General features: G+C 53.9%; 2 protein-coding genes across 3 annotated transcripts in view; both read left to right on the top strand.

The window, feature by feature from the left end:
* The first annotated feature begins 3,991 nt into the window (after window positions 1-3,991).
* Window positions 3,992-22,958, top strand: part of CADM4 (cell adhesion molecule 4) — a 168,600-nt gene continuing 149,633 nt past the window's right edge. The window contains exon 1 of the mRNA XM_050771166.1: window positions 3,992-3,995. The gene's annotated coding sequence lies outside the window, so the exon portion shown is untranslated. The remainder of the gene's footprint in view (window positions 3,996-22,958) is intronic.
* On the top strand, window positions 4,640-22,869 carry KCNN4 (potassium calcium-activated channel subfamily N member 4). 2 transcript variants are annotated; one of them, XM_050771159.1, is made up of 10 exons: window positions 4,640-4,820; window positions 5,502-6,979; window positions 11,526-11,621; window positions 13,514-13,941; window positions 16,617-16,752; window positions 19,560-19,670; window positions 19,828-19,946; window positions 20,358-20,427; window positions 21,681-21,848; window positions 22,325-22,869. In XM_050771159.1, exons 2-9 carry the CDS (start codon window positions 6,821-6,823, stop codon window positions 21,843-21,845), a joined length of 1,284 nt encoding a protein of 427 aa, XP_050627116.1. In that variant the 5' UTR covers window positions 4,640-4,820; window positions 5,502-6,820; the 3' UTR covers window positions 21,846-21,848; window positions 22,325-22,869. The 2 variants fall into 2 exon arrangements, with proteins under 2 accessions (XP_050627116.1, XP_050627117.1); XM_050771160.1 differs by having other exon boundaries at window positions 22,308-22,869.

Below are 22,958 nucleotides of genomic sequence, written 5' to 3'. Positions count from 1 at the left end.
TTTGTGTGTTTTTAGTAGAGATGAGGTTTTGCCATGTTGGCCAGGCTGGACTTAAACTCCTGGCCTTAAATGATCCGCCTACCTCAGCCTCCCAAAGTGCTGGGATCACAGGCATGAGCCACCGTGCCTGGCCCATATATATAATTTTTTATTATGGAAAACTTCAAACATGCAGAAATGAACAGAAGGGTAAATAATCTACTTTTTACTGTGTAACAAACCTCTCCAAAATTTAGTGTCTTAAAATAAACAATCTCATGATTGAGGGTTGACTGGGCATTTCTGCTGGTCTCTCCTGAAGTCATTCACATGGCCACAGCATTCTGTTACTGTGGGATTGGGGCTTTAGCCAAGATAGCTTCATTATCCCTGCATGGCCTTTCTGTGTGATTAGCTTGGGCTTCCTTACAGCATGGTGGTTTTTAAGTTCTAATGGTGCAAAAGCAGAAGCTTCTAGAGTCCTTAATAACTGGACGTGGAACTGGTCCAGTGTCACATTTGTCACATTCTATTAGTCAAAGCAAGTCATGAGCCAGATAGACTGAAGGAGAAGGAACATACTGTATCTCTTCATGGGAGGAGCCACCTGTCAGTGCAGGGAAGGGAGAAGTCACTGGCAGGCAACTTGGGAGACAATGTATCACAAGAGTTTAACATAGACCAGGCCCAGTATTAGGGCTCCAGACATCCTCTCTCACCTAAGCCTCAAGCAGCCCTGTCACATAGGAAACATAATCCCTCTTTTACAAGTTTCACAGAGCACACAACTATGGATGGCAACTAGGCTTGAACTCAGGTTTGTCTCTAAACCAGGCTGTACATATGATATATTCCGTACAAAAATAAAGTTAGGCCGGGCATGGTGGCTCACCCCTGTAATCCCAGCACTTTGGGAGGCTGAGGCAGGTGGATCATCTGAGGACAGGAGTTCAAGATCAGCCTGGCTAGCATGGTGAAACCCTGTCTCTACTAAAAATACAAAAATTAGCCTGGTGTGGTGGTGCACGTCTGTAGTACCAGCTACTTGGGAGGCTGAAGCAGGAGAATCACTTGAATCCAGGAGGTGGAGGTTGCAGTGAGCCAAGATCATGCCACTGCACTCTAGCCTGGGTGACAGAGCGAGACTCTGTCTCAAATAAATAAATAAATAAATAAATAAGTAAATAAATAAAGGCAATGGTCACATCGAGGCTTAAACCAAGGTCTCTAGACCCCCATATTGTGAGATATAGATATCTGTATATAATATACATCTGTATACACTACACATCTGTATACTATGCCATATACTATACTACATATCTGCATACACTATATATAGTATTCGGGTGTATGTCTCTGTGTAATAACATAACATACATACTTTTTTTAACTGGTGAGGAACACAGAGATACAAAGAAGAAAATAAAAGCAGAAAGGAAGAAAAAGGGAGAAAGGAGAAAAATATGCACTTGGAGACTAAGATCAGGAGATAGAAACAGAGAAGCAAGACAAGGCGTGGTGGCTCCCACTTGTAACTCCAGCACCTTAGGAGGACGAGGCAGAAGGATGGCTTGAGACCAGGAGTTCGAGACCAGCCTGGCAACATAGTGAGACCTGTTTTTATGACAAAAGAAAAAAAAGGTTTTTTAATTAAAAAGAAAGAAAGAAAAGAAAGAAAAAGAAAGAAGAAAGAAGAGAAAGAGAAAGAAGAAAGAAAGAAAAAGAGGAAAGGAAGGAAGGAAGAGAAGGAAGGAAGGAAAGAAAGGAAAGAAAGAAAGAGAAAGAAAGAGAAAGAAAGAAAGAAAGAAAGAAAAAGAAAGAAAGGAAGGAAGGAAGGAAGAAAGAGAAAGAAAAGAAAGAAAGAAAGAGAAAGAAAGAAAGAAAGAAAGAAAGAAAGAAAGAAAGAAAGAAAGAAAGAAAGAAAGAAAGAAAGAAAGAAAGAAAGAAAGAAAGAAAGAAAGAAGAAAGACAATGAGATACAGAAAGAAAAACGAAGACTGAGAGCGAAGAAGAGATTGAGGTTGATGGAACCACGACGTCTCCCTCCTTTAGCCTGGAAGCTCTACAAGAGCAAGAATTTTGTCTGTTTTTGTTCATTACATATCGCCAACTCCTTGAGCAGTGCCTGGCACTCAGTAGGTGTTTGCTATATGCTGGCAAGAAACCAGGCTGGACAGGGAGAGTGCCTGCAGTTCCCTAAGTGAACACCAGGTGACAGTATTTATAAGCCCTGGAGCTTCCAGGCTCCAAGGTCCCAGAGATGACGGTGGAGGATTTGCCGCCACTGACCTCTGACTCTCAGGATCTCTTCGCCAGGGCTCAGCCCTGCCTTTCCCTGCACAAGCCCTGGGCGATGAATGACCTTTCCGCCTGAGACACCCGCTTCACTCTCCTTCACCAGCCTGCCCAGTTAAACAACTCTTTGTCCCCTGGGCCCTTCCTGCTGGGCCCCGAGGCACCTGGGTTCTTTCCAGGCCCGGAGATGGGGCGAGACAGAGGTGGTGCAACTGGGACAAGGCCAAGGAAAAATCCCGGAGACTCTGGAATCAGTTCTTCCAGTACATGAGACCCAGCCCCTCCTCCCTCAGACCCAGGGGTCCAGACCCCAGCCCCTCCTCCCTCAGACCCAGGGGTCCAGATCCCAGCCCCTCCTCCCTCAGACCCAGGAGTCCAGACCCCAGCCCCTCCTCCCTCAGACCAGCGGTCCATGCCCCAGCCCTCCTCCCTCAGACTCAGGAATCCAGACCCCATATCCTCTTCCTTCAGACCCAGGAGTCCAGGCCTCAGCCCCTTCTCCCTCAGACCCAGGAGTCCAGATCCAGCTCCTCCTTCCTCAGACCAGCAGTCCAGACCCCAGCCCCTCCTCCCTCAGACCCAGGAGTCCAGGCCCCCAGCTTCTTCCTCCTGGACCCCTCTTCTTAGGCATTTTGAGGTCCCCTACTATTCCCTCTCCCTCTCTTTTACACAAACCCCTCTCTGCCTCCACTCCCCACTCTAGGATTGAGACCAATGGTGAGTCACAAGAAGCCCTGGGGCCCTGAGTCACCTCTCCCTCCCCACTTAACCCCTCCCTGGGCTGGAAGCAGCTGGCTGTGGAGCAAAGCAGTTTCCTAGGACTGACCCCTGCATCCCAGGACTGCAGTTTGAAGGCAGGTGCCCTTCCCACTGTAACCCCATCACTGCCACCCAGGCATGCCCATGCCCGGCCTTTGCTGTTTTTCTCTTTCAGTCATAGTCTCTTTGGAGACAAAATTTCTGTGCTCTAACTTCCGTGTCTTGATTCTATTTTCCGGTTTCTCTGCACCTGTGGGTCTGTTTGATTTTTTTTTTAACACATGCCCCCTCCTTCCCTGGGCTGAACGACTCGGGGTGTCTCTGATTCTCTCTCTCCCTCTGTGTCAGTCTCTGTCTCCATTTTTCACAAGTGCCTGAACTGGGGCACAGATGCCATGGCATGGCCGCAGCTGGAGCGCTCTCTATTTAGTGGCTTCTGACCCTCGGGTGGCTGCAGTCTCTGGGTCACTGGCCCTCAGCCTCTGAGTGGGGCTGGGGTAGAACTGGAAGGAACGAGGTTGTCCATAGCTGTGCCAATGAACAACAGAGAGAAACTGAGGCAGAGACAAGCATAGAGAGGCCCGGAGAGACCCAGAAGGAGACCAGGAGGCAGGGAGAGAGTGAAACAGAGACAGAGAGAAACATCGATTCAGCAAGAGACAGACAAAAACAGAGGGTCCTAGAGACAGAGAGATGGAGACAGAGTGAGACGGGATGACAGAGACACAGGCAATGACAAACACAGAGACAGACATAATGACAGAGACAGTGACAGGGAGAGAAGGAAACAGAGGAGCAGAGAGGGACAGGAAGATGGAGAAAGGGACAGAGAGGCTAAGAGAGGCAGAGACAGAGAGACAGAGCGGAGAGAGACAGAGAGAGACAAAGGTACCGGGAGAGAAAAACAGAGACAGACAGACAGAGACAGAGATAAAGACAAACCTGGCCGGGCGCGGGGGCTCACGCCTGTAATCCCAACACTTTGGGAGGCTGACGCAGGTGGATCACCTGAGGTCAGGAGTTCAAGACCAGCCTGGCCAACATGGTGAAACCTCGTCTCTACTAAAAATACAAAAATTAGCTTGGTGTGGTGGTGCATGCCTGTAATATCAGCTACTCGGGAGGCTGAGGTAGGAGAATCGCTTGAACGTGGGAGGTGGAGGTTGCAGTGAGCCGAGATCCCGCCACTGCACTCCAGCCATGGGAAACAGAGCAAGAGTCTATCTCAAAAAAAAAAAAAAAGACAAAAGCAGAGGCTTCCAGACCAGGAGAGACTGAGACAGGAAGCAAGGCCCAAAGAACTAGAGAAAGAGCCAGAGAGGGAGGAGGGAGACGTGGAGAGCCCGGCGGCCAGTGGGCAGGGGCACCCAGGCTGCAGGCTCGGAAGTGCCTGGCGGCTGCACTTTCTCCAAGTGGACGCATGTGTGGTGTCTGGGCGTGCCCGGGTGTGTCTCCAGCCCTCTCCCGCCAAGTCTCGCCGAGTGGGTAATCGTGTGTGCCGAGGGGCGGAGCCCCCGCAAGGGTTGTGTTTTTGTCACTGGGCGTGTCCGTGTGTATGGTTTGGTGTCTCTGGGTGTGTTTGTGTGGGCTGCCTCGGTGTGCAACCAGGCATGTCTGTGCGTGTCGCACTTCCCTGGGGCTGGTGGGTCCAGGGTCCCACATGACCTAGGACACAAGGAGGGGGAGGGTTGTGTCCGCGGGTTCCTCCCAGATGGGTGTGCATGAGGCCAAGGGCAGTGTCACCAGGTCAGTGCACGACGCTGGGAGGCGATGTGCATCACCAGGTCAGTGCATGGCTGTGTGTCTCCACAGGAGGGTTGGGTCTGTGTCAGAGCGTATGGTATACAGGCCCATGAGTGGCTCATACCACGACGCATGGTGATGTCCTTTGTCGTGTGTCACTCTGAGAGTCACTGTGCGCATTCCACACTTCCATTTGCTGCTGTGTGTGGCAGTGTGTGTGTTTTCTCTTGGTGGGTCTCCTGTATGTAACATTGTGTATCACTCAAGGACGTGACATTGTGTCTCACGTCAGGGTCCATGTCTCTGTCCGGGGCCTCTTCCTTCCCAGCCCCCAGCACCCAGCCTGAGTGCCAACCACCCCAAGTGTCTTGTATTTGTGTAGCTGTGTGTTATGTCGGAGGATATGTCCCGCTCCCCGGATGCTGGTGTTGTGTGGGTGGTGGTAGGCCTCAGTGTCAGTGGTATCAGTGAGTGGTGACATCTGGTGTTTTATGGGACACGTGGTCGTTTGTGGAAGGTTGGGTGTGTTGGGAAACATTGTGTCTATGTGTTTTGTGTTGCCGTGTGCTGGTGTATTACTCCGTGCGTGTTGTCTGTGTGGCCACGCATGTTGGAATATAACATGTGCTGGGTTGTGTGGCGGTATTGTCGGTGATGTTTGGGTGTGGCTCATGGGTCAAAGGTATATGTTGCGTTTATTTTCTTGTTTTTGTTTGTTTTAGAGACAGGATCTTGCTATGTGGCCCAGGCTGGTCTCAAACGCCTGGGCTCCAGCGATCCTCCCACCTTAGCCTCCCAAACTGCTAGGATTACAGACATGAGCCACTGCACCCAGCCGTATGTTGCATTTGGGCACTGGGGTCTATGAAGGTCCAACCCCATCCTCCTCCCCCGGGGCACCATCCTGGGTCGTGTCCTGTGTGACCAGAATATACCAGAATCATCTTGCTTCAGGCATGTGCTGCTTGGGTTTCTCCGTGTGTCTCTGTACCTTGTAGGTCTCCGCACGCATCCACTCAGCGTGTCCTCTGACCATACATTGGAATCGCATCACACACTGGAGCACGCTGGATCAGTGTGTGTTTTGAATCATAACCGTGAGCACTTGTGTTCAAGTCAACAGGTGCCACAATGTATGTGCATTTCTCTAGGTGCTGGGTGATTGGGGGCTGCTCTAGGTATGTCCCTAAATGTTGTGTGTCTGCACATATCGGGTTTCATTCCAAGGGTGTGTAGTGTTTAGGAAACTGGGACCGCACCGTGTTTCTGTAGATGTGTGGTGTGTGGCGTCGGGGTGTCAGTATTTTAATATATATTATGTGTTTGTGTAACACCTGATGTATATTGTGTTTGTGTGGCCACAGATGTGCATCATCCTATTTGTGGTGTTTGGGTGAGGCTCTTTGTGTCAGAGAAAGTTGTGACAACTTTGAGTGTAATATTTGTGCCTGTGTGTGGACGATGTTTGTGTGGCTGTGTGTGCCACGGGACGCTGCCTGCTTGCTAAGTGCTGGTGTGTGTCACACCATGTGTGTGGTGTCTGGGTGTGGCTGTGGGTTTCGGAGCTTGCTGGGAGTTGTGAGTCACTCTGTGTAGGTTGTGTTGTGTGCCCTGGTGTGTTAGCCTCTGTCTTGGGCCGTGGAGTGTCCTTCGGTGTCTGGGTGTGGTGAGTGGAGGTGTGTGTCACAAGGTACAGACCATTGTGTGTGACAAAGCCCATCGTGTGTCGGTGTGTGTCTTTACCCACGTGGATGGACGTCTCTTTCTTGCTCTGCCCCAAGACACACCCTAGCCCCTCCTTATTCTCAAAAGGGGGAGCTGGGGAGCCTCCCCCTACCCTGGGGCCTCCCCTGCCCCTCCCCGCCCTGCCTGGCCGCCACCACTCCCCAGAGGGCACAGGGCTCTGCTGTGCCTCAGAGCAAAAGTCCCAGAGCCAGCAGAGCAGGCTGACGACCTGCAAGCCACAGTGGCTGCCCTGTGTGTGCTGCGAGGTGGGGGACCCTGGGCAGGAAGCTGGCTGAGCCCCAAGACCCCGGGGGCCATGGGCGGGGATCTGGTGCTTGGCCTGGGGGCCCTGAGACTCCGAAAGCGCTTGTTGGAGCAGGAGAAGTCTCTGGCCGGCTGGGCGCTGGTGCTGGCGGGAACTGGCATCGGACTCATGGTGCTGCATGCAGAGATGCTGTGGTTCGGGGGGTGCTCGGTGAGTGGGGCATGGTGGCTGGGAGCTGGGACTCCTAGGTCTAAGGGTGGAGGGGCTGGGGGTCAGGACTCCTGGATCTGAGGGAGGAGGGACTGGGGGTCAGGACTCCTGGGTCTGAGGGAGGAGGGGCTGAGAGTCAGGACTCCTGGGTCTGAGAGAGGAGGGACTGGGGGCTTGGACTCCTGGGTCTGAGGAAGGACGGGCTGAGGGTCAAGACTCCTGGGTCTGAGGGAGGAGGGGCTGGGGCTTAGACTCGTGGGTCTGAGGGAGGAGGGGCTGAGGGTCAGGACTCCTGGGTCTGAGGGAGGAGGGACTGGGGGTCTGGACTCCCAGGTCTGAGGGAGGAGGGGCTGGGGTCTGGACTCCTGGGTCTGAGGGAGGAGGGGCTGAGGGTCAGGACTCCTGGGTCTGAGGGAGGAGGGGCTGAGGGTCAGGACTCCTGGGTCTGAGGGAGGAGGGACTGGGGGTCTGGACTCCCAGGTCTGAGGGAGGAGGGGCTGGGGTCTGGACTCCTGGGTCTGAGGAAGGAGGGGTTGAGGGTCAAGACTCCTGGGTCTGAGGGAGGAGGGGCTGGGGCTTAGACTCGTGGGTCTGAGGGAGGAGGGGCTGAGGGTCAGGACTCCTGGGTCTGAGGGAGGAGGGACTGGGGTCTGGACTCCTGGGTCTGAGGGAGGAGGGACTGGGGGTCAGAACTCCTAGATCTGAGGGAGGAGGGACTGGGGGTCAGGATTCCTGGATCTGAGGGAGGAGGGACTGGGGGTCAGAACTCCTAGATCTGAGGGAGGAGGGACTGGGGGTCAGGATTCCTGGATCTGAGGGAGGAGGGACTGGGGGTCTGGACTCCTGGATCTGAGGAAGGAGGGGTTGAGGGTCAGGATTCCTGGTTCTGAGGGAGGAGGGGCTGGGGTCAGGACTCCTGGATCTGAGGGAGGAGGGACTGGGGGTCAGGACTCCTGGATCTGAGGGAGGAGGGACTGGAAGTCAGGACTCCTGGGTCTGAGGGAGGAGGGACTGGGGTCAGGACTCCTGGGTCTGAGGGAGGAGGGACTGGGGTCAGGACTCCTGGGTCTGAGGGAGGAGGGACTGATGGTCAGGATTCCTGGATCTGAGGGAGGAGGGGTTGGGAGCCTAGACTCTTGGGTCTGAGAGAGGATGGGCTTTGGCTGGGACTCCTGGGTGCTCCCAGGGGAGAGTTAGTTGTTGGGGACCTCTGCACAAGGAAGGGAATATTTGTTTCAGTGTTTCAGTATTTGAAGATGTTGTCATTAGACGGCCGGAGGTCCAGGACCCCTGGAGGCCAGAGGGTGGCTGATCAGACACTCAAGTCCCCCAAGAGCCAGTAAGGGGAGAGGTAGCCCCAGGTTTGGTGAAGGGAGGGTGGAGGAAAGACAAAGTTCTTCCAGTAGGCGGCAGCTCTTTGGTCCTTATCTAACCTCTAATGTTTACCCAGTGCCTTAGATGCGAAGGACAGAAAAAACTGCCTGGGGGTGGGGATGGGAAATGGGAAAGGAACCTCTCCCCTGACCTGCCTCCCCCCTCCCACCCCCAACCCAGTCTCGGTTGTTAACAAGCTCGATTTCTCCCCAAATCTGCATATGCTAATTAGTCAGGGAAATAGTGGAGAGGTAGGCTCACAGGGGCCTGGACCCCTAGGTACCAGGGAAGGAGGGGGCTGGGTCCTGGATTCCTGAGTCTTAAGGAGAAGGGGGTTTTGAATGTCTTTGGGGAAGAGGGGCTGACTCTGAAGATCGTGGTGAGTAGGGAAGAAAGGGGAAAGTGGGGTCAGGACAGGTCTCAGCAGGCTGCCGTCACATTCCAGCCCTGGTCAGGCCAGTGATGGGGCAGATGAAGGACAAGGGTTGGAATAAGTGGCTTGAGGGGAGAACAGACTTACTCAACAGGAAAGGAGGGGCTGGAGACCTCTCTGGCGGAAGGGTTGTAGAACTGGGCTGGTAGAGCCAGGAGCAGACACTGATTTGAAGTTTGGGTAGATTCCTGAGGGTCTGATGTCCGACTCGGATCTGGAGGGGGTGGTGGGCAGCTCTGAAGTGACCAGGAGTCACATGGAGGGTCAGACAGGCAGCTTCCTCTGGCCGGCGGCGGGCACTGAGGGGGTGGGGCCGCCGAAGTCCATGCCAACAGGAAGCATGGCCGGGGCCTGGCCGCCGCTCCCACGCCGAAGCACCGCACCCAGCAGCCAAGGTGGGAACACAGTGACCCTGGCAGATGGGAAGAGTCGGGGTCCATCCTACCCCACTTCCCCCCTCTGCTTTCTCACCCCTCATTTCTTCCTTCCCTCCACCATGGCCAGGTCACCGCCTCTATCAGTAGGACCTTGGGGAAGCTGTTCCAACCCTCTGAACCTCAATTTCCCCATCTGTAAATTAGGGTGAGGGTTAAAATACATGACCCTAAGGGTCACCCTTCACCCTTTTTAATTTATTTTTTGTAGAGATGGGATCTTGCTTTGTTTGCCCAGGCTGGTCTTGAACTCCTGGACTCAAGCAATCCTCCTCCCTCAAAGTGCTGGGATTACAGGCCTGAGCCACAGCTCCTCAGTCCCCTTTTGAGGTCTCTCTTAATAACACCCATGGCCCCTCACCACCTCCATCTCAATCTAATGAGCTCATTTCTGCAAAGGACCCAGACACCTACTCCCCAAGGGGAGGGGCTGGCAGAGAGGCAGGTGCCAAACCCTAGGAAGTCCAAGGGAACCAGATAGAGATATCCAAAAGCACCAGGTGGGGTGGAGGAGGAGGGATGGCGAGAGGTGCAGAGAGAGACAGAGACACAGAGATACACGGAGAGAAAGAGATAGAGAGATGGAGACAAAGATGCAGAAAGATAGAGGTACAGCTAAACAGAAAGACAAATAGGGCTATCAAGCTACTGAGAAATCCACCAGTAAGAGATACACACATGGTGTTAGAAAAGACAATAGAAACAGAGACCCTCAAAACACATAGAGGGACAGAAACAACCATCTCTAGAGTCAGAGAAATTCAGAGAACAGAGTGCAGGCCCAAGTGCAGACAGGTCCGGGATTTGGGGGAAGAGGAACTGGAAAAGTAGAGAAGACCACCAGAGAAGTGAATTGCAGTGTGAGGAGGGGGCTTGTTGTCTAGTGGTGTGGGGGGTTGAGACAGACTGAAGAAGGAGGCAGGGAACCAGGGAGCCATAGAAGGTGGGGGAGGGCTGGTGACAACAGCACTATTGTTCTGGTAGGGGGTTGGGGAGCAGCCCCTGGGGCAGGAAACTGGCTCTCTTCCCCTGCTCAGAGGCGTGGTGCTGGCCCAGCCAGGGGAGCTGGCAGCCCTCTTAGGAGAAACAGGTGCAATGGTTTGTAAGGATGCCCACGTGGACCCCTCCCCCTGCAAATACCCGCCAGGCAGGGACCAACCCCTCTTAGGAAATCCAACAGTCCCAGTCCCCTCTAAATCCCTCTCTCTAGAATTCTAGATTCCTCCAAGGTTGTGCCACACAAAGAGAGGAAAAAAAAAAAAAAAAAAAGCAACAACTGCTCCGTGGTTTCTGGAGGCCCTGTGCTTCCGGCCAGATCTGCCCTGGGCTTAGAGCCAGAAGAGAGGGGCGGGGTGGGGGGTGGGGAGCTGCAGGGAGGCAGAACTGAGGGGGCTGGCTCAGAGCTGAGGCTGGGGTCTCAGGGACTCAGCCCTCTGGATGAGAGCAGGAAAGGGTGTGATTCAGTCTTTGAGGACTGAATGGTAGTTTCTACATTCTTCCAGATTTGGGGTTGGGGATGGTTGAAGTTGGTTTCTAGGGCAACACCAGCTGGGTGGGAAGGGAAGGGGAGGGGGCACTCTCCAGAAGCTAGATGTCTTTTTCTAGACACCACACACACACACACACACACACACACACACCCCTGCAGAACTATTTTTGATGGGAAACAGGACAGGAATAAGAAGGAATGTGAGTTTCAAGGCCCCCCTTCATGGATATGGGTCTTGGGAGAAGAGCTGAGGAAGAGGGTAGACACCAGCATCTGAACAGGGTTGAGCTGTTGGGGAGAAATAGAGCATTCCTGGGGACCAGATGATCGTGGTTTTTTGTTTGTTTGCTTGCTTGCTTGCTTGTTTCGGGACGGAGACTCACTCTGTTGCCCAGGCTGGAGCGCAGTGGCGCAATCTCTCAGCTCACTGCAACTTCCACCTCCTGGGTTCAAGAGATTCTGGTTCCTCAGCCTCCCAAGTAGCTAGGATTACACACCTAGCTAATTTTTGTATTTTTAGTAGAGACTGGGTTTCACCATGTTGGCCAGGGGGTCTCAAACTGCCGACCTCAGGTGATCCGCCTGCCTCGGCCTCCCAAAGTGTTGGGATTATAGGTGTGAGCCACCGCACTGGGCCCAGATGATGATTTTGAGACTTCCCCAGAACCGATACATCAAGAGGGACTGGTTTGTGGGGGAAGGAGGCTAGGAAAATTGGGAATCGAAAAAAAAAAATGGTGGTTTTGAAGGAAAGGTGGAGGGCCAGGTGGAGGGAGACCTGGGATCTCACACTCCTTTTTCTGTCCCTCCTGACAGTGGGCGCTCTACCTGTTCCTGGTTAAATGCATGATCAGCATTTCCACCTTCTTACTCCTCTGCCTCATCGTGGCCTTTCACGCCAAAGAGGTCCAGGTAGGGCAGGCCCCGCCCCTAAGCCTTGCTCCCCACAACCCCCTCAGTGCCCTGTCAGCTCATACTTTCCATCCTCCTCCTCCTCCTGATCTGAGTAATGAAGTTCCTCTGCCCCAGATGCTGTGTCCACACCCTCACCCACCCAGATGGGATGAACCACAAGCAGACAGGCAGAGCCTCCCCAACCAGCCCCGCTCTTCCCCTGTAGCCCCTGGTCCCCTCTTGCACACTCGCAGATGCTGAGAGCGAACCTGCAGCCCTGCTTCTGCCCCCAGGCCTCTGTCCACTCTGCTCCCAGGCAACCTCAGCCTTCCAGATCTCTGTGCTCCAACATCGCATCCCCAATCCAGTCCCCATGCAACCTAAGGTCCCAGAGGTGCCCACTCCTTTCCTTTTTTTTTTTTTTGGCCTATTGCCCAGGCTGGAGTGGAGTGGCACGATCTCTGCTCACTGCAACCTCCACCTCCTGGGTTCAAGCAATTCTCATGCCTCAGCCTCCCAAGTAGCTGCGACTACAGGCAGATGCCACCAGGCCCGGCTAATTTTTTTGTATTTTAGTAGAAACGGGGTTTCACTGTGTTGCCCAGGCTGGCTTCCAACAAATGAGCTCTAGCAATCTGCCTACCTTGTCCTCCCAAAGTGCTAGGATTACGGGCTTGAGCCACTGCACCTGGCCCAGTCCTAGGGGTGCCCACTCCTAATCACCCTATCTCTGTGCCAATAACCTCCCTCTTGCCCCAGACCCAGGAATTCTCCCCATCCATACTCCACCTTGGGTCTCACCCAAACACATCCCATCGCCCACTGCCCCATTGCCCCAGATGCTGTTCCTCCATTCCCTTTCCCCTCTTCCGCCTCTCCTATTATAACTTTGCATGTAAAATGGGGATTATCGGTCATGTGTGGCAATTCTCTGAGCAGTGCCTGGCACATAAGAGGTGCCCAGTAAACAGTGCACATTATCATCTTATCATAGAGTAGTCAAATGGTCTGTAGCTCAGTGCACCATTGCCCATGGGAGGGACCTGGACCTCAGTTTCCATATCTATAAAATGGTGGCAATAATAAATAATATCAATCTCACTGGGCTGTGGACATTTACTAAGTCACAACATGTAAATGGGATAGAGCAGTGTCTGGCGTATCCACAGTGCCCAGTACATGCTGATTTTGCTATTGTTATTGTTTTGTTTTGTTTTGTTTTTGTTTATTTTGAAATGGAATCTCACTCTGTCACCCAGGCTGGAGTGCAGTGGCGTGATCTCGGCTCACTGCAACCTCTGCCTCCCGGGTTCAAGTGATTCTCCCACCTCACACTCCTCAGAAGCTGGGACTATAGGTGTGCGCCACTATGCTCGGCTTATGTTTGTATTTTTCAGTAGAGATGGGGTTTCATCATGTTGGCCAGGCTTATCTCGAACTCCTGACCTCAAGTGTTCCACCCACCTCAGCCTCCCAAAGTGCTGGGATTACAGGCGTAAGGCTTTGTTATTGCTGATATTATTATTACAGTTATTAGGCGTGTCAGCCGAAACAGAAGTAGGAGCGAGCTCCAGACACGTGGAATGCAAGCTCTAGGGAGGCAGGCGGGTCTGTTTGGTTCACTGTGTATCCTTACCACATAGAACAATGCCAGGCACACAGTCGGCACTCAGTGTTCAAAGGCAGGAAGTGGGCTGAAACTAGTGGGGTGGACGGTGGGGAAGGAGGAGAAAGTGGAGAGATGTCTTCCACAAGTCCTGTCCCGCTCCCTCCCTATCCCTCTCCCGCCCTGCTCTATCTTCCTCCCTCCCGGCCAGGCGGGCACACCCCACTTATCTCAGGGCGCAGGCAGGCGCGGGCCGCCGCCTGACCTGCGCCTGACCCCTCCCTTCTTGGCCCGTTCCCCGCAGCTGTTCATGACCGACAACGGGCTGCGGGACTGGCGCGTGGCGCTGACCGGGCGGCAGGCGGCGCAGATCGTGCTGGAGCTGGTGGTGTGCGGGCTGCACCCGGCGCCCATGCGGGGCCCGCCGTGCGCGCAGGATTTAGGGGCGCCGCTGACCTCCCCGCAGCCCTGGCCGGGATTCCTGGGCCAAGGGGAAGCGCTGCTGTCCCTGGCCATGCTGCTGCGTCTCTACTTGGTGCCCCGCGCCGTGCTCCTGCGCAGCGGCGTCCTGCTCAACGCTTCCTACCGCAGCATCGGCGCTCTCAACCAAGTCCGCTTCCGCCACTGGTTCGTGGCCAAGCTTTACATGAACACGCACCCCGGCCGCCTGCTGCTCGGCCTCACGCTTGGCCTCTGGCTGACCACGGCCTGGGTGCTGTCCGTGGCCGAGAGGTGAGGGTGCTGGAGGCATAAATGCGCAGGGGAGGGAACCCCGGACAGCCGCGGTGGCCGTCTTGTGCCGCGGTGCAGGTTGAGGCCCCCTAGGACCAAGCAGAGGTCAAAGTTCACACTTTGACCCCTTCTCCTCTTGCTGGCTGCAATTTGCCCACACTCGCATCAACTGGGGTGAGAGGAACCAACAGACAAGCCCCCAGCCAATCCTCCATGTGCAGCCTTCAGTCTCCCCAAATGCACACACAGACCCTAAAAAGCCCTTCCCTTCTGGCTCCTGGACTTCTACTGCCTCAGGTTTCCAGGCCATCTGTTCGGTCTCCAAACCTGTCTCTGGGACCTGCCTAAAGGGTTGCGTCTGCCTTGGAGGAAGGGGACATATTTTCCAAATTAGCACAGAATGCACTGTAGGTGGGTGCTTTCTGTGACCTTAGGAAGGGGATGATTTGGAGCTTCTCTGGAAAATAATTCCATGCAGGGAATTGGAACTAGATCCTGGTTGCCGCCTGGATACTGTGTAACCCGAAGCCGCACCTCAATTTCTATCCCTTACAGAGAAAGAGGTTGGGAGTGATCTCAGCCAGTGGTTTTCAAAGTGTGGTTTCAGGACCAGCAGCATCACCTGGGAACTTGCAAATGAAAACTCTCAGGTCCCTTCTAGACCTACTGAATCCTGAACGGTAGGGCCAGCAATCCGCTTTAGCAAGCCCTCCAGGTGATTGTATGGCCCAACCAAGGTTGAGAACCTCTGGTCTAGTGTATGTGGCAAAGATCCTTCAGGGCAGGAGGAGAATGAGAAGATCTGGCTTTAGATCTCTCCTCTCTGAGCCTCAGTTTCCTCATCTGAAAAATGAGTGTCACATTCCACCATCTGTAGTCTCCCTGACAGTTCTTTTTTTGAGATGGAGTCTCAGTTATCCAGGCTAGAGTGCAGTGGCACGAACTCTGCTTCCTGCAACCTCTGCCTCCCTGCTTCAAGCGATTCTCGAGCCTCAGCTTCCCAAGTGGCTGGGATTATGGGTGTGCACCACCATACCTGACTAATTTTTGTATTTTTAGTAGAGACCATGTCACCATGTTGCCCAGGCTGGTTTTGAACTCCTGATTTCAAGTGATCCTCCTGCCTCGGCCTCCCAAAGTTCTGGGATTACCATGCCTGGACTCTGTCATGATTTTTTTTTTTTTTTTTTTGAGACGGAGTCTTGCTCTGTTGCCCAGGCTGGAGTGCAGTGGTGCAATCTTGGCTCACTGCAAGCTCTGCCTCCCGGGTTCAAGCCATTCTCCTGCCTCAGCCTCCCCAGTAGCTGGGACTACAGGCACCCGCCACCATGCCCGGCTAATTTTTTGTATTTTTAGTAGAGACAGGATTTCACTGTGTTAGCCAGGATGGTCTGGATCTCCTGACCTCATGATCTGCCTGCCTCAGCCTCGGAAAGTGCTGGGATTACAGGCGTGAGCCACTGTGCCCGGCCCTCTGTCATGATTTTAAACTCTTTCACCTCCCAGGATCTTAGTTTTCCCAACTGGGAAATTGGTCAGAATCAGGATTAATGAATGATCCCCCCACCATGTTTCTCATCTGAATGATGGGAGAATGGGGAGGAAGTCAAAGTTCCAAATTCCAAGGCAGAAGTCCTGAAACTAGAATGTACTTGGGAATGAGGGGGGTGGGGTTTGTAAACAGTTCAGATTCTATCTTCGCTCCTAGAAACTCTAACCTGGTGGGTCTGGGGTGTCTGGGGCTCTCACGAATGAAGTTTTCCCTGCTTATCTTGCAGCAAGGGGCTTGTGGACAAAGTTAGACAAATCTCAATATTTCAATCCCTTCCATGGCTGGACTTAAATGTCTCCTTCTGGCCAGGCGCGGTGGCTCAAGCCTGTAATCCCAGCACTTTGGGAGGCTGAGACGGGTGGATCACGAGGTCAGGAGATCGAGACCGTCCTGGCTAACCCGGTGAAACCCCATCTCTACTAAAAAATATAAAAAACTAGCCGGGTGTGGTGGCGGGCGCCTGTAGTCCCAGCTACTTGGGAGGCTGAGGCAGGAGAATGTCGTAAACCTGGGAGGCGGAGCTTGCAGTGAGCTGAGATCTGGCCACTGCACTCCCGCCTGGGCGACAGAGCAAGACTCCGTCTCAAAAAAAAAAAAATGTCTCCTTCTGTGAAGTGAGGGGAAAGGAAGGCAGAGTCCCACCAAGCCTTTTTACAGTCCTTTTTGATCCTGATAGGGCCCCTTCTGGACCACACAGCGTCTTTGTGGAAATTAGAAAAATATACCCCTTCCTCTGGGTGGATGCAGCCGCCAGTCAGGGTCTGACTGGGTTCTGGCCCCCTCTTGACTCTCCACCCTCAACCACGTGCTCTGAATGCCACAGCAGCCCAGGTAGCCTAGCTGAGACCATACCGGCATTGGGATTGTCCAGATCCAGTCTCAGATCCCAGAGTGGCTAAGCAACTCGCCCAGGTCACACAGCAGAGAGGAGGCCATGCAGCCTTTCCAAAGCTCAGAACTTAATGGCTTTTTGTCCAGCTGATTCTTAGGACTATGGGTGTATACTGGGAGGGGAGGGGAGGGGAGTTGAGGGGAGGGGAGGGGAGGGCATAGAGGGAAGGGGACTGAATATCATGGAAACCTCCATGGTGGGGTTTTAGAACTAACCCACCCTTCCCCATAGGCAGGCTGTGAATGCCACCGGGCACCTTTCAGACACACTTTGGCTGATCCCCATCACATTCCTGACCATCGGCTATGGTGACGTGGTGCCGGGCACCATGTGGGGCAAGATAGTCTGCCTGTGCACTGGAGTCATGGTGAGTACGGCCCCCTTGGGGACCTGATCCTCATCCCAAAGTGGTCATCCTCTGGCTCCAGGAAGCCATGGAGGCAACACAGGCTCTCAGGGACAGCTCCTGAGAAACTTGAGTGTCTGGGGCGCCCACAGCCCCATTCTCTCTTCAAGACCAAGATACTCACTGGTAATCCCAATATTTTGGGAGGCCAAATATAGTGGGAGGATCACTTGAGCCTGAGTTTGACGTTCCAGTGAGCTATGATCGTACCACTGCACTCCAGCCTGGGTGACCCTGTCTCTTAAAAAATAAAAATAAAAAATCAGACCTAGGAATCCAGTCCCTGAGGCCTTGCTCACTCTAGAACCTAGGGCCCCAGCCCTTATCCTCCTCAGGGACCCAGGCTCCTGACTTCCCAGCCCCATTTTCTTTCAGAACCCAGAAATTGTCTCCCAGCCTCCACCAAGGGTGTAGAGTCCAGTTATCAAGTGCATGCCTGTGGGGCCAGGCTACCTGGGTCCAAATCCTGCGGCTGCCACTTCCTGGCTGGGGAGCTCAGGCGAGCCACGTGATCTCTCTGGGCCTCACTTTCCTCCCCTATAAAATGGGGATGCTGATGCTAGCATGCTCCTCATGGGCTTGCTGAGATGATTAAATGTGTTCAACTATGGAAAGCGCTTCCAACAGTACCCAGCCCACAGGAGGTGCTCGGTAAGCAGGTCTGGGGGCGCCCAGGCATCCAGCCACCTCCCCACCAGCTCCTGTGCCCTCGAGGATGAGGCAGAGGCTCTGCAGCCTGAGTCAGCCTTTTCCTGAACCCCAACATCCACCTCCTTCCCTCCGTAGACCCAGTCACTCAGGTCCTCCCACCCAGCCCTGGCCCCCTCTAGAGACCAGCACCTAATGCCTTGGCCTTCACCTCCCTACAAGATTGGGTTTCCTTCACCCTCGGGGATCTAAGCCACCAGCACCTAGCCCAGATGTGGACCCAGGAAAGACATATCCATCCCCCCAGTTCCTGGGTGCACAGGTGAAGGATGTGGTGACCTTCACTCCCCCAGTGGTGAGTCTTTAGAGCAAGGGAAGAGGGGCAGAGACTCAGTTAGGGAACTGCAGTGCCGCTCAGGACCTCCTCCTTCACTTGACAAAAGGAGAAACCGAAACCTAGAGAGATAGGGCGATGTGCACTTGAGCTCACAGCCTGCTCCTGGCAGAAAGGTTCCATGGCGGCCGGGCGCGGTGGCTCAAGCCTGTAATCCCAGCACTTTGGGAGGCCGAGACGGGCGGATCACGAGGTCAGGAGATCGAGACCATCCTGGCTAACACGGTGAAACCCCGTCTCTACTAAAAAAATACAAAAAACTAGCCGGGCGAGGTGGCGGGCGCCTGTAGTCCCAGCTACTCCGGAGGCTGAGGCAGGAGAATGGCGTGAACCCGGGAGGCGGAGCTTGCAGTGAGCTGAGATCCGGCCACTGCACTCCAGCCTGGGCGACAGAGCGAGACTCCGTCTCAAAAAAAAAAAAAAAAAAAAAAAAAAAAAAAAAAAAGAAAGGTTCCATGGCACAGTTGAGCCATAATAGCTTACTTTTTTTTTGAGACGGAGTCTCGCTCTGTCACCCTGGCTGGAGTGCAGTAGCGCCATCTCGGCTCACTCTCAGCTCGGCCTCCCGGGTTCATGCCATTCTCCTGCCTCAGCCTCCTGAGTAGCTGGGATTACAGGCGCCCGCCACCATACCCGGCTAATTTGTTGTATTTGTAGTACAGACGGGGTTTCACCATGTTAGCCAGGATGGTTTCGATCTCCTGACCTCGTGATCCACCCACCTGGGCCTCCCAAAGTGCTGGGATTACAGGCATGAGCCACCACGCCCGGCCCATAATAGCTTACTTTTACTGAGCACATACTCTGTGCCAGTCTGTGCCCTAAACACTTGCCAGGGGTAACTCATGAAATCCACCGAGTAACCCTGTTGAGGCCATGCCCATTTCACAGATGAGACACTGAAATACTGAGAGATTAAATAATTGGTTCAGAGCTGGGATTGGAACCCAGGCAGTCCCCTGGAGCCAGTATTTGTGACTGGAAGTTGTTCTGGGTGATCAAGAGCTGAAACTATAGGGTGGGGGATGCTTCCTAGGACGATTCATTCTAACTAGGGGACAGGTGAGCAGGTGCCACAAGCAGCCAGGAATCGGCAAGGCCATGAAGGGCCAGGAGCATTGGGAGAAGGAAGGGAGGAGAATGAGTGTTTGCAGGAAGGTGCTCAGGGAGGGCAGGCAGAATGGAGCCAGGGCTGAGTTGTCTCGGTGAGACACGTAGACCTTGGAAGGCCTTGGTAGCCAGGCTGAGAAGTTCAGGGCAGTGGAAGCCTAGGAGATTAGAGGGGTCCAAGGTGGTTAGGGGAGGATGAGTGGGAAGCTGGAGATGGTCCAGGAGAGAGAGGACAGGGCTGGAGTTAGGAAGAGGCTGTGGAGGTGGGAGAAGGAGGGACACCCTCCACAATGCAATGGCCGACCATGTCAGCAGTGAGGACCCAGAGGCCTGCCCCTGGCTCAGAACCCAGCCTTCCTCTCGCTCCTCCAATCATACCCCTAATGCAAGAGGCCATCCTGCGAGTGTGAATACTACACATCAAATTTGGGCTCGTACATAGGCGATTTATGATTCTAGCTCCCCCATTCTGAACTGGGACCTTGGCTTTCCTCTCTGAGCCTGTTTGCTTGTCTGTCAACTGGGGATATTGTGCTTGCCTTCTGTGGCTGTTGGGAGGGTTCAAGGAGGGAGTTGGTGGCACAGCCTCATGCCACAGTACCTGTTGTGCCCACAGGGGGTCTGCTGCACAGCCCTGCTGGTGGCCGTGGTGGCCCGGAAGCTGGAGTTTAACAAGGCAGAAAAGCACGTGCACAATTTCATGATGGATATCCAGTATACCAAAGAGGTGAGGATGGGCATATGGCCCCCATGGCACACCCCTCTTTCAAGAGGCAGGAGTCCAAGCTCCCCCGCTTCCCCTAGGACCCGAGTCCCAGCCCGAGCCCTGCCTTCCCAGAACCGTAAGGGTCTATCTCCATGGACACTGTGCCACCCACCCCCAGATGAAGGAGTCCGCTGCCCGAGTGCTACAAGAAGCCTGGATGTTCTACAAACATACTCGCAGGAAGGAGTCTCGAGCTGCCCGCAGGCATCAGCGCAGGCTGCTGGCTGCCATCAACGCGTGAGGGCGCTTTGTATGCACATGTGTCCATGTGCACCCATGTCCAAGTCACCTCTCTGCACGGCTTGTGTGTGTGCGTGTCTATGCCCGTCCAGGTCAGGACACCCAGGTGTGGTCTCACTCAACAGCTTGTCCACCTGGATCTGACCATGCATGACTCTGTGTGTCTGTGCTGGTTTGTCTTTGCATATCTTGGCGTGTCTGTGGACCTGGGTACCTGGGTTTCTACTGGGGATGGGGGCTCATGGGGATGTGCGGTGCAGTCATCCCCTCCCACTCTTTCAGCTCTTTGACAACGTTTTGTCTTTGTTTTGTTGCTTCATGTGCCTCTCCTCCCTTCATTCCACCCCTGAGCTATAGCCACATTCAGGGACCAGCCTTGTAAAACTGACTCCCCACTTCTTCCCACAGGTTCCGCCAGGTGCGGCTAAAACACCGGAAGCTCCAGGAACAAGTGAACTCCATGGTGGACATCTCCAAGGTACTAGGATCCCATGGGAGGATGTCTCGAAGAAGGGGGAGGTTGGGGCCACAGGGAGGGAAATCTGGCTCTAGAACAGGGAAATTTGGCAGGAGCCTGGCACACACAGGCTGTCAGTAAAGGTCTGTGGTTGAATGAAGGAAGGAAGGAAGGAATGAAGGATGCAACACAGAGCTTCTTACATTCATGCAAGGAACAGATCCCTTACAAACTGAAAAAAAAAAAAAATTGCACAAAGAACCCCAGTGTTTGGTTTCAAATTATTTTTATTGTTAAGTTACTTACATGTGGACGGATATAAAATTCCTTCCAACTACAACTCATACAATAAAACCAAAGCAAATTTACAAACCAAGCCCATAGATGGCAAAACCAATACAATTAAAATGAACAACACTGACAAGGACACAGGTGACATTGTTTCCGTAAAACTCAATCTCTGCTGCTCTTGTGGACAGGTGCTCAGGGCCACAGGGACTTCCATGCAAGTTTGCCTGGCCAAGGCGTGACTCAGCTACCCGCCCCCTTCTGCTGAGACCACTTGATTTTGCTGGTGCTCAGGGACAGTGATGTCACAACACCCCCTTGGCCTGGCTCACAGCATCTTCTGCTTATCCGGTGGCCTTTGCTTTTTCTCGTTAGCCCATGGCAGTTCAAACAGTGGCCCCTGGCACCAATGCCATGGTAAGCACGGTCACAGATGCAGGCCCCAAAACCGCATGGCAGGTCTCAGTGAGGAGGCGGTGGCCCAGATCGGCAGGAATTGGCAGGCGGTAATTTCTGAAGGTTATCAAGCCAAAAACACAGAATTCAAGAATTTCCACAGAAAACCCACAAACCCTCAGGGATCAAGCAAGCTGTGAATCCTAGCCAGAGAGTGTAGTAAAAGACTATGTGGATTTGGAAGTCAGGCACTATCCATGCTATAAATATTTAATGAGCACCTACTATGTTCTAGGTCTTACTTCAGGAGCTGCTTTGGGCATGTCATTTAACGGTTCCATGCCTGTTTCCTCAGCTATAAGATGGGAACAGGATTCCCATTCCCAGTGGCTTTTAGGAGGATTTTAAACCATACAGGGAAACACCTGGGCAGGTAGCTGGGAAGTGGTACATGGTAACAGTTATTATTGAGGATAATCCTCAGAGGACCACAAGGATGTAGTCAATATTGGTTCCACTGCCTTACGCTATGGAGCAGGCAGGGGTCGACCCCACCCCCCTGACACCTCTGATCCTCTCCTCCCGTCCAGATGCACATGATCCTGTATGACCTGCAGCAGAATCTGAGCAGTTCACACCGGGCCCTAGAAAAGCAGATTGACACGCTGGCGGGGAAGCTGGACGCCCTGACTGAGCTGCTTAGCACTGCCCTGGGGCCGAGGCAGCTTCCAGAACCCAGCCAGCAGTCCACGTAGCTGGTGAGGGGGCTGGGACTTGGGCAGGAAGGCATCCCGGAGGAAGGGTTCCTGTGGCCAGCACCCTCTGTGGCCAAGGAGGCAGGGGATGGCTGGGAGACACGGCCACCTTTTCTCGTCAGCTCTGGCACTGTCTGGAGGAAAGGACTCAGTTCAGGGCTGGATTGGCAGTGAAGGAAGATGGTGTTCCCTCTCCCCTTCACTGACCCTTGATGCCCTTCTCCCTCTTTGCTTGGTCTCTCTCTCTCTCTCTCTCTCTCTCTCTCTCTCTGCCTGTCCTGGGCACATTCTCTGGCTCTGTCCATTCAATGTGTCTGTCTAAATGCCCTCCTGCACCCTGGCCTCGGGGCCCGGAAACACCTACCCCCTGCCTCCCACCTCTGCTCAGCAGGTTCTGTCTGCACCTCGGTGTGTCCCACTCTCACTCTCCCTCTCCCTCTTCCTGACCTGCCTCTCCATCAGTCTCTCCGTCTCTCCAGGACCCACGGAGGAACCAGGCTACTTTCCCCAGGACTGAGGTGATGTACGTCGTCTCTGCCACTCCTGCCCTGGCCCTGAACAAAGCACCTCAAGTGCAAGGACCAAAGGGGGCCCCGGCTTGGAGTGGGTTGGCTTGTGATGGCTGCTGGAGAGGACGCTGGCTAAAGTGGGGAGGCCTTGGCCCACCTGAGGCCCCAGGTGGGAACATGGTCACCCCCACTCTGCATACCCTCATCAAAATCACTATGCTGCTATGGACGACCTCCAGCTCAGTCACAAGTGGAGGCGCCTGGAGGCCGGACTCCTGGGTCCCTGGGGCAGAGGGTACTAGGGGCCCCGATCCAGGATTCTGGGAGGCTTCAGTTACCGCTGGCCGAGCTGAAGAACTAGGTATGAGGCTGGGGCGGGTAGGAGGTGGCGCCCCCTGGCGGGACAACAAAGAGGACACCATTTTTCCAGAGCTGCAGAGAGCACTTGGTGGGGAGGAAGAAGTGTAACTCACCAGCCTCTGCTCTGACCTTTGTAATAAATGTTAAAGCCAGAAGTTGCCATTTCTCTCTAAACATATCTACACTCCTCACTGGCAGACCATCCAGTGGAAGACTGCTGCCCTGTTTGAACCTGTCTCAGAGG

The sequence above is a fragment of the Macaca thibetana genome, chromosome 19, assembly GCF_024542745.1.
Source record: "Macaca thibetana thibetana isolate TM-01 chromosome 19, ASM2454274v1, whole genome shotgun sequence".
Classification (NCBI taxonomy): domain Eukaryota; kingdom Metazoa; phylum Chordata; class Mammalia; order Primates; family Cercopithecidae; genus Macaca; species Macaca thibetana.
This window is presented reverse-complemented; position numbering and strand designations above follow the sequence as displayed.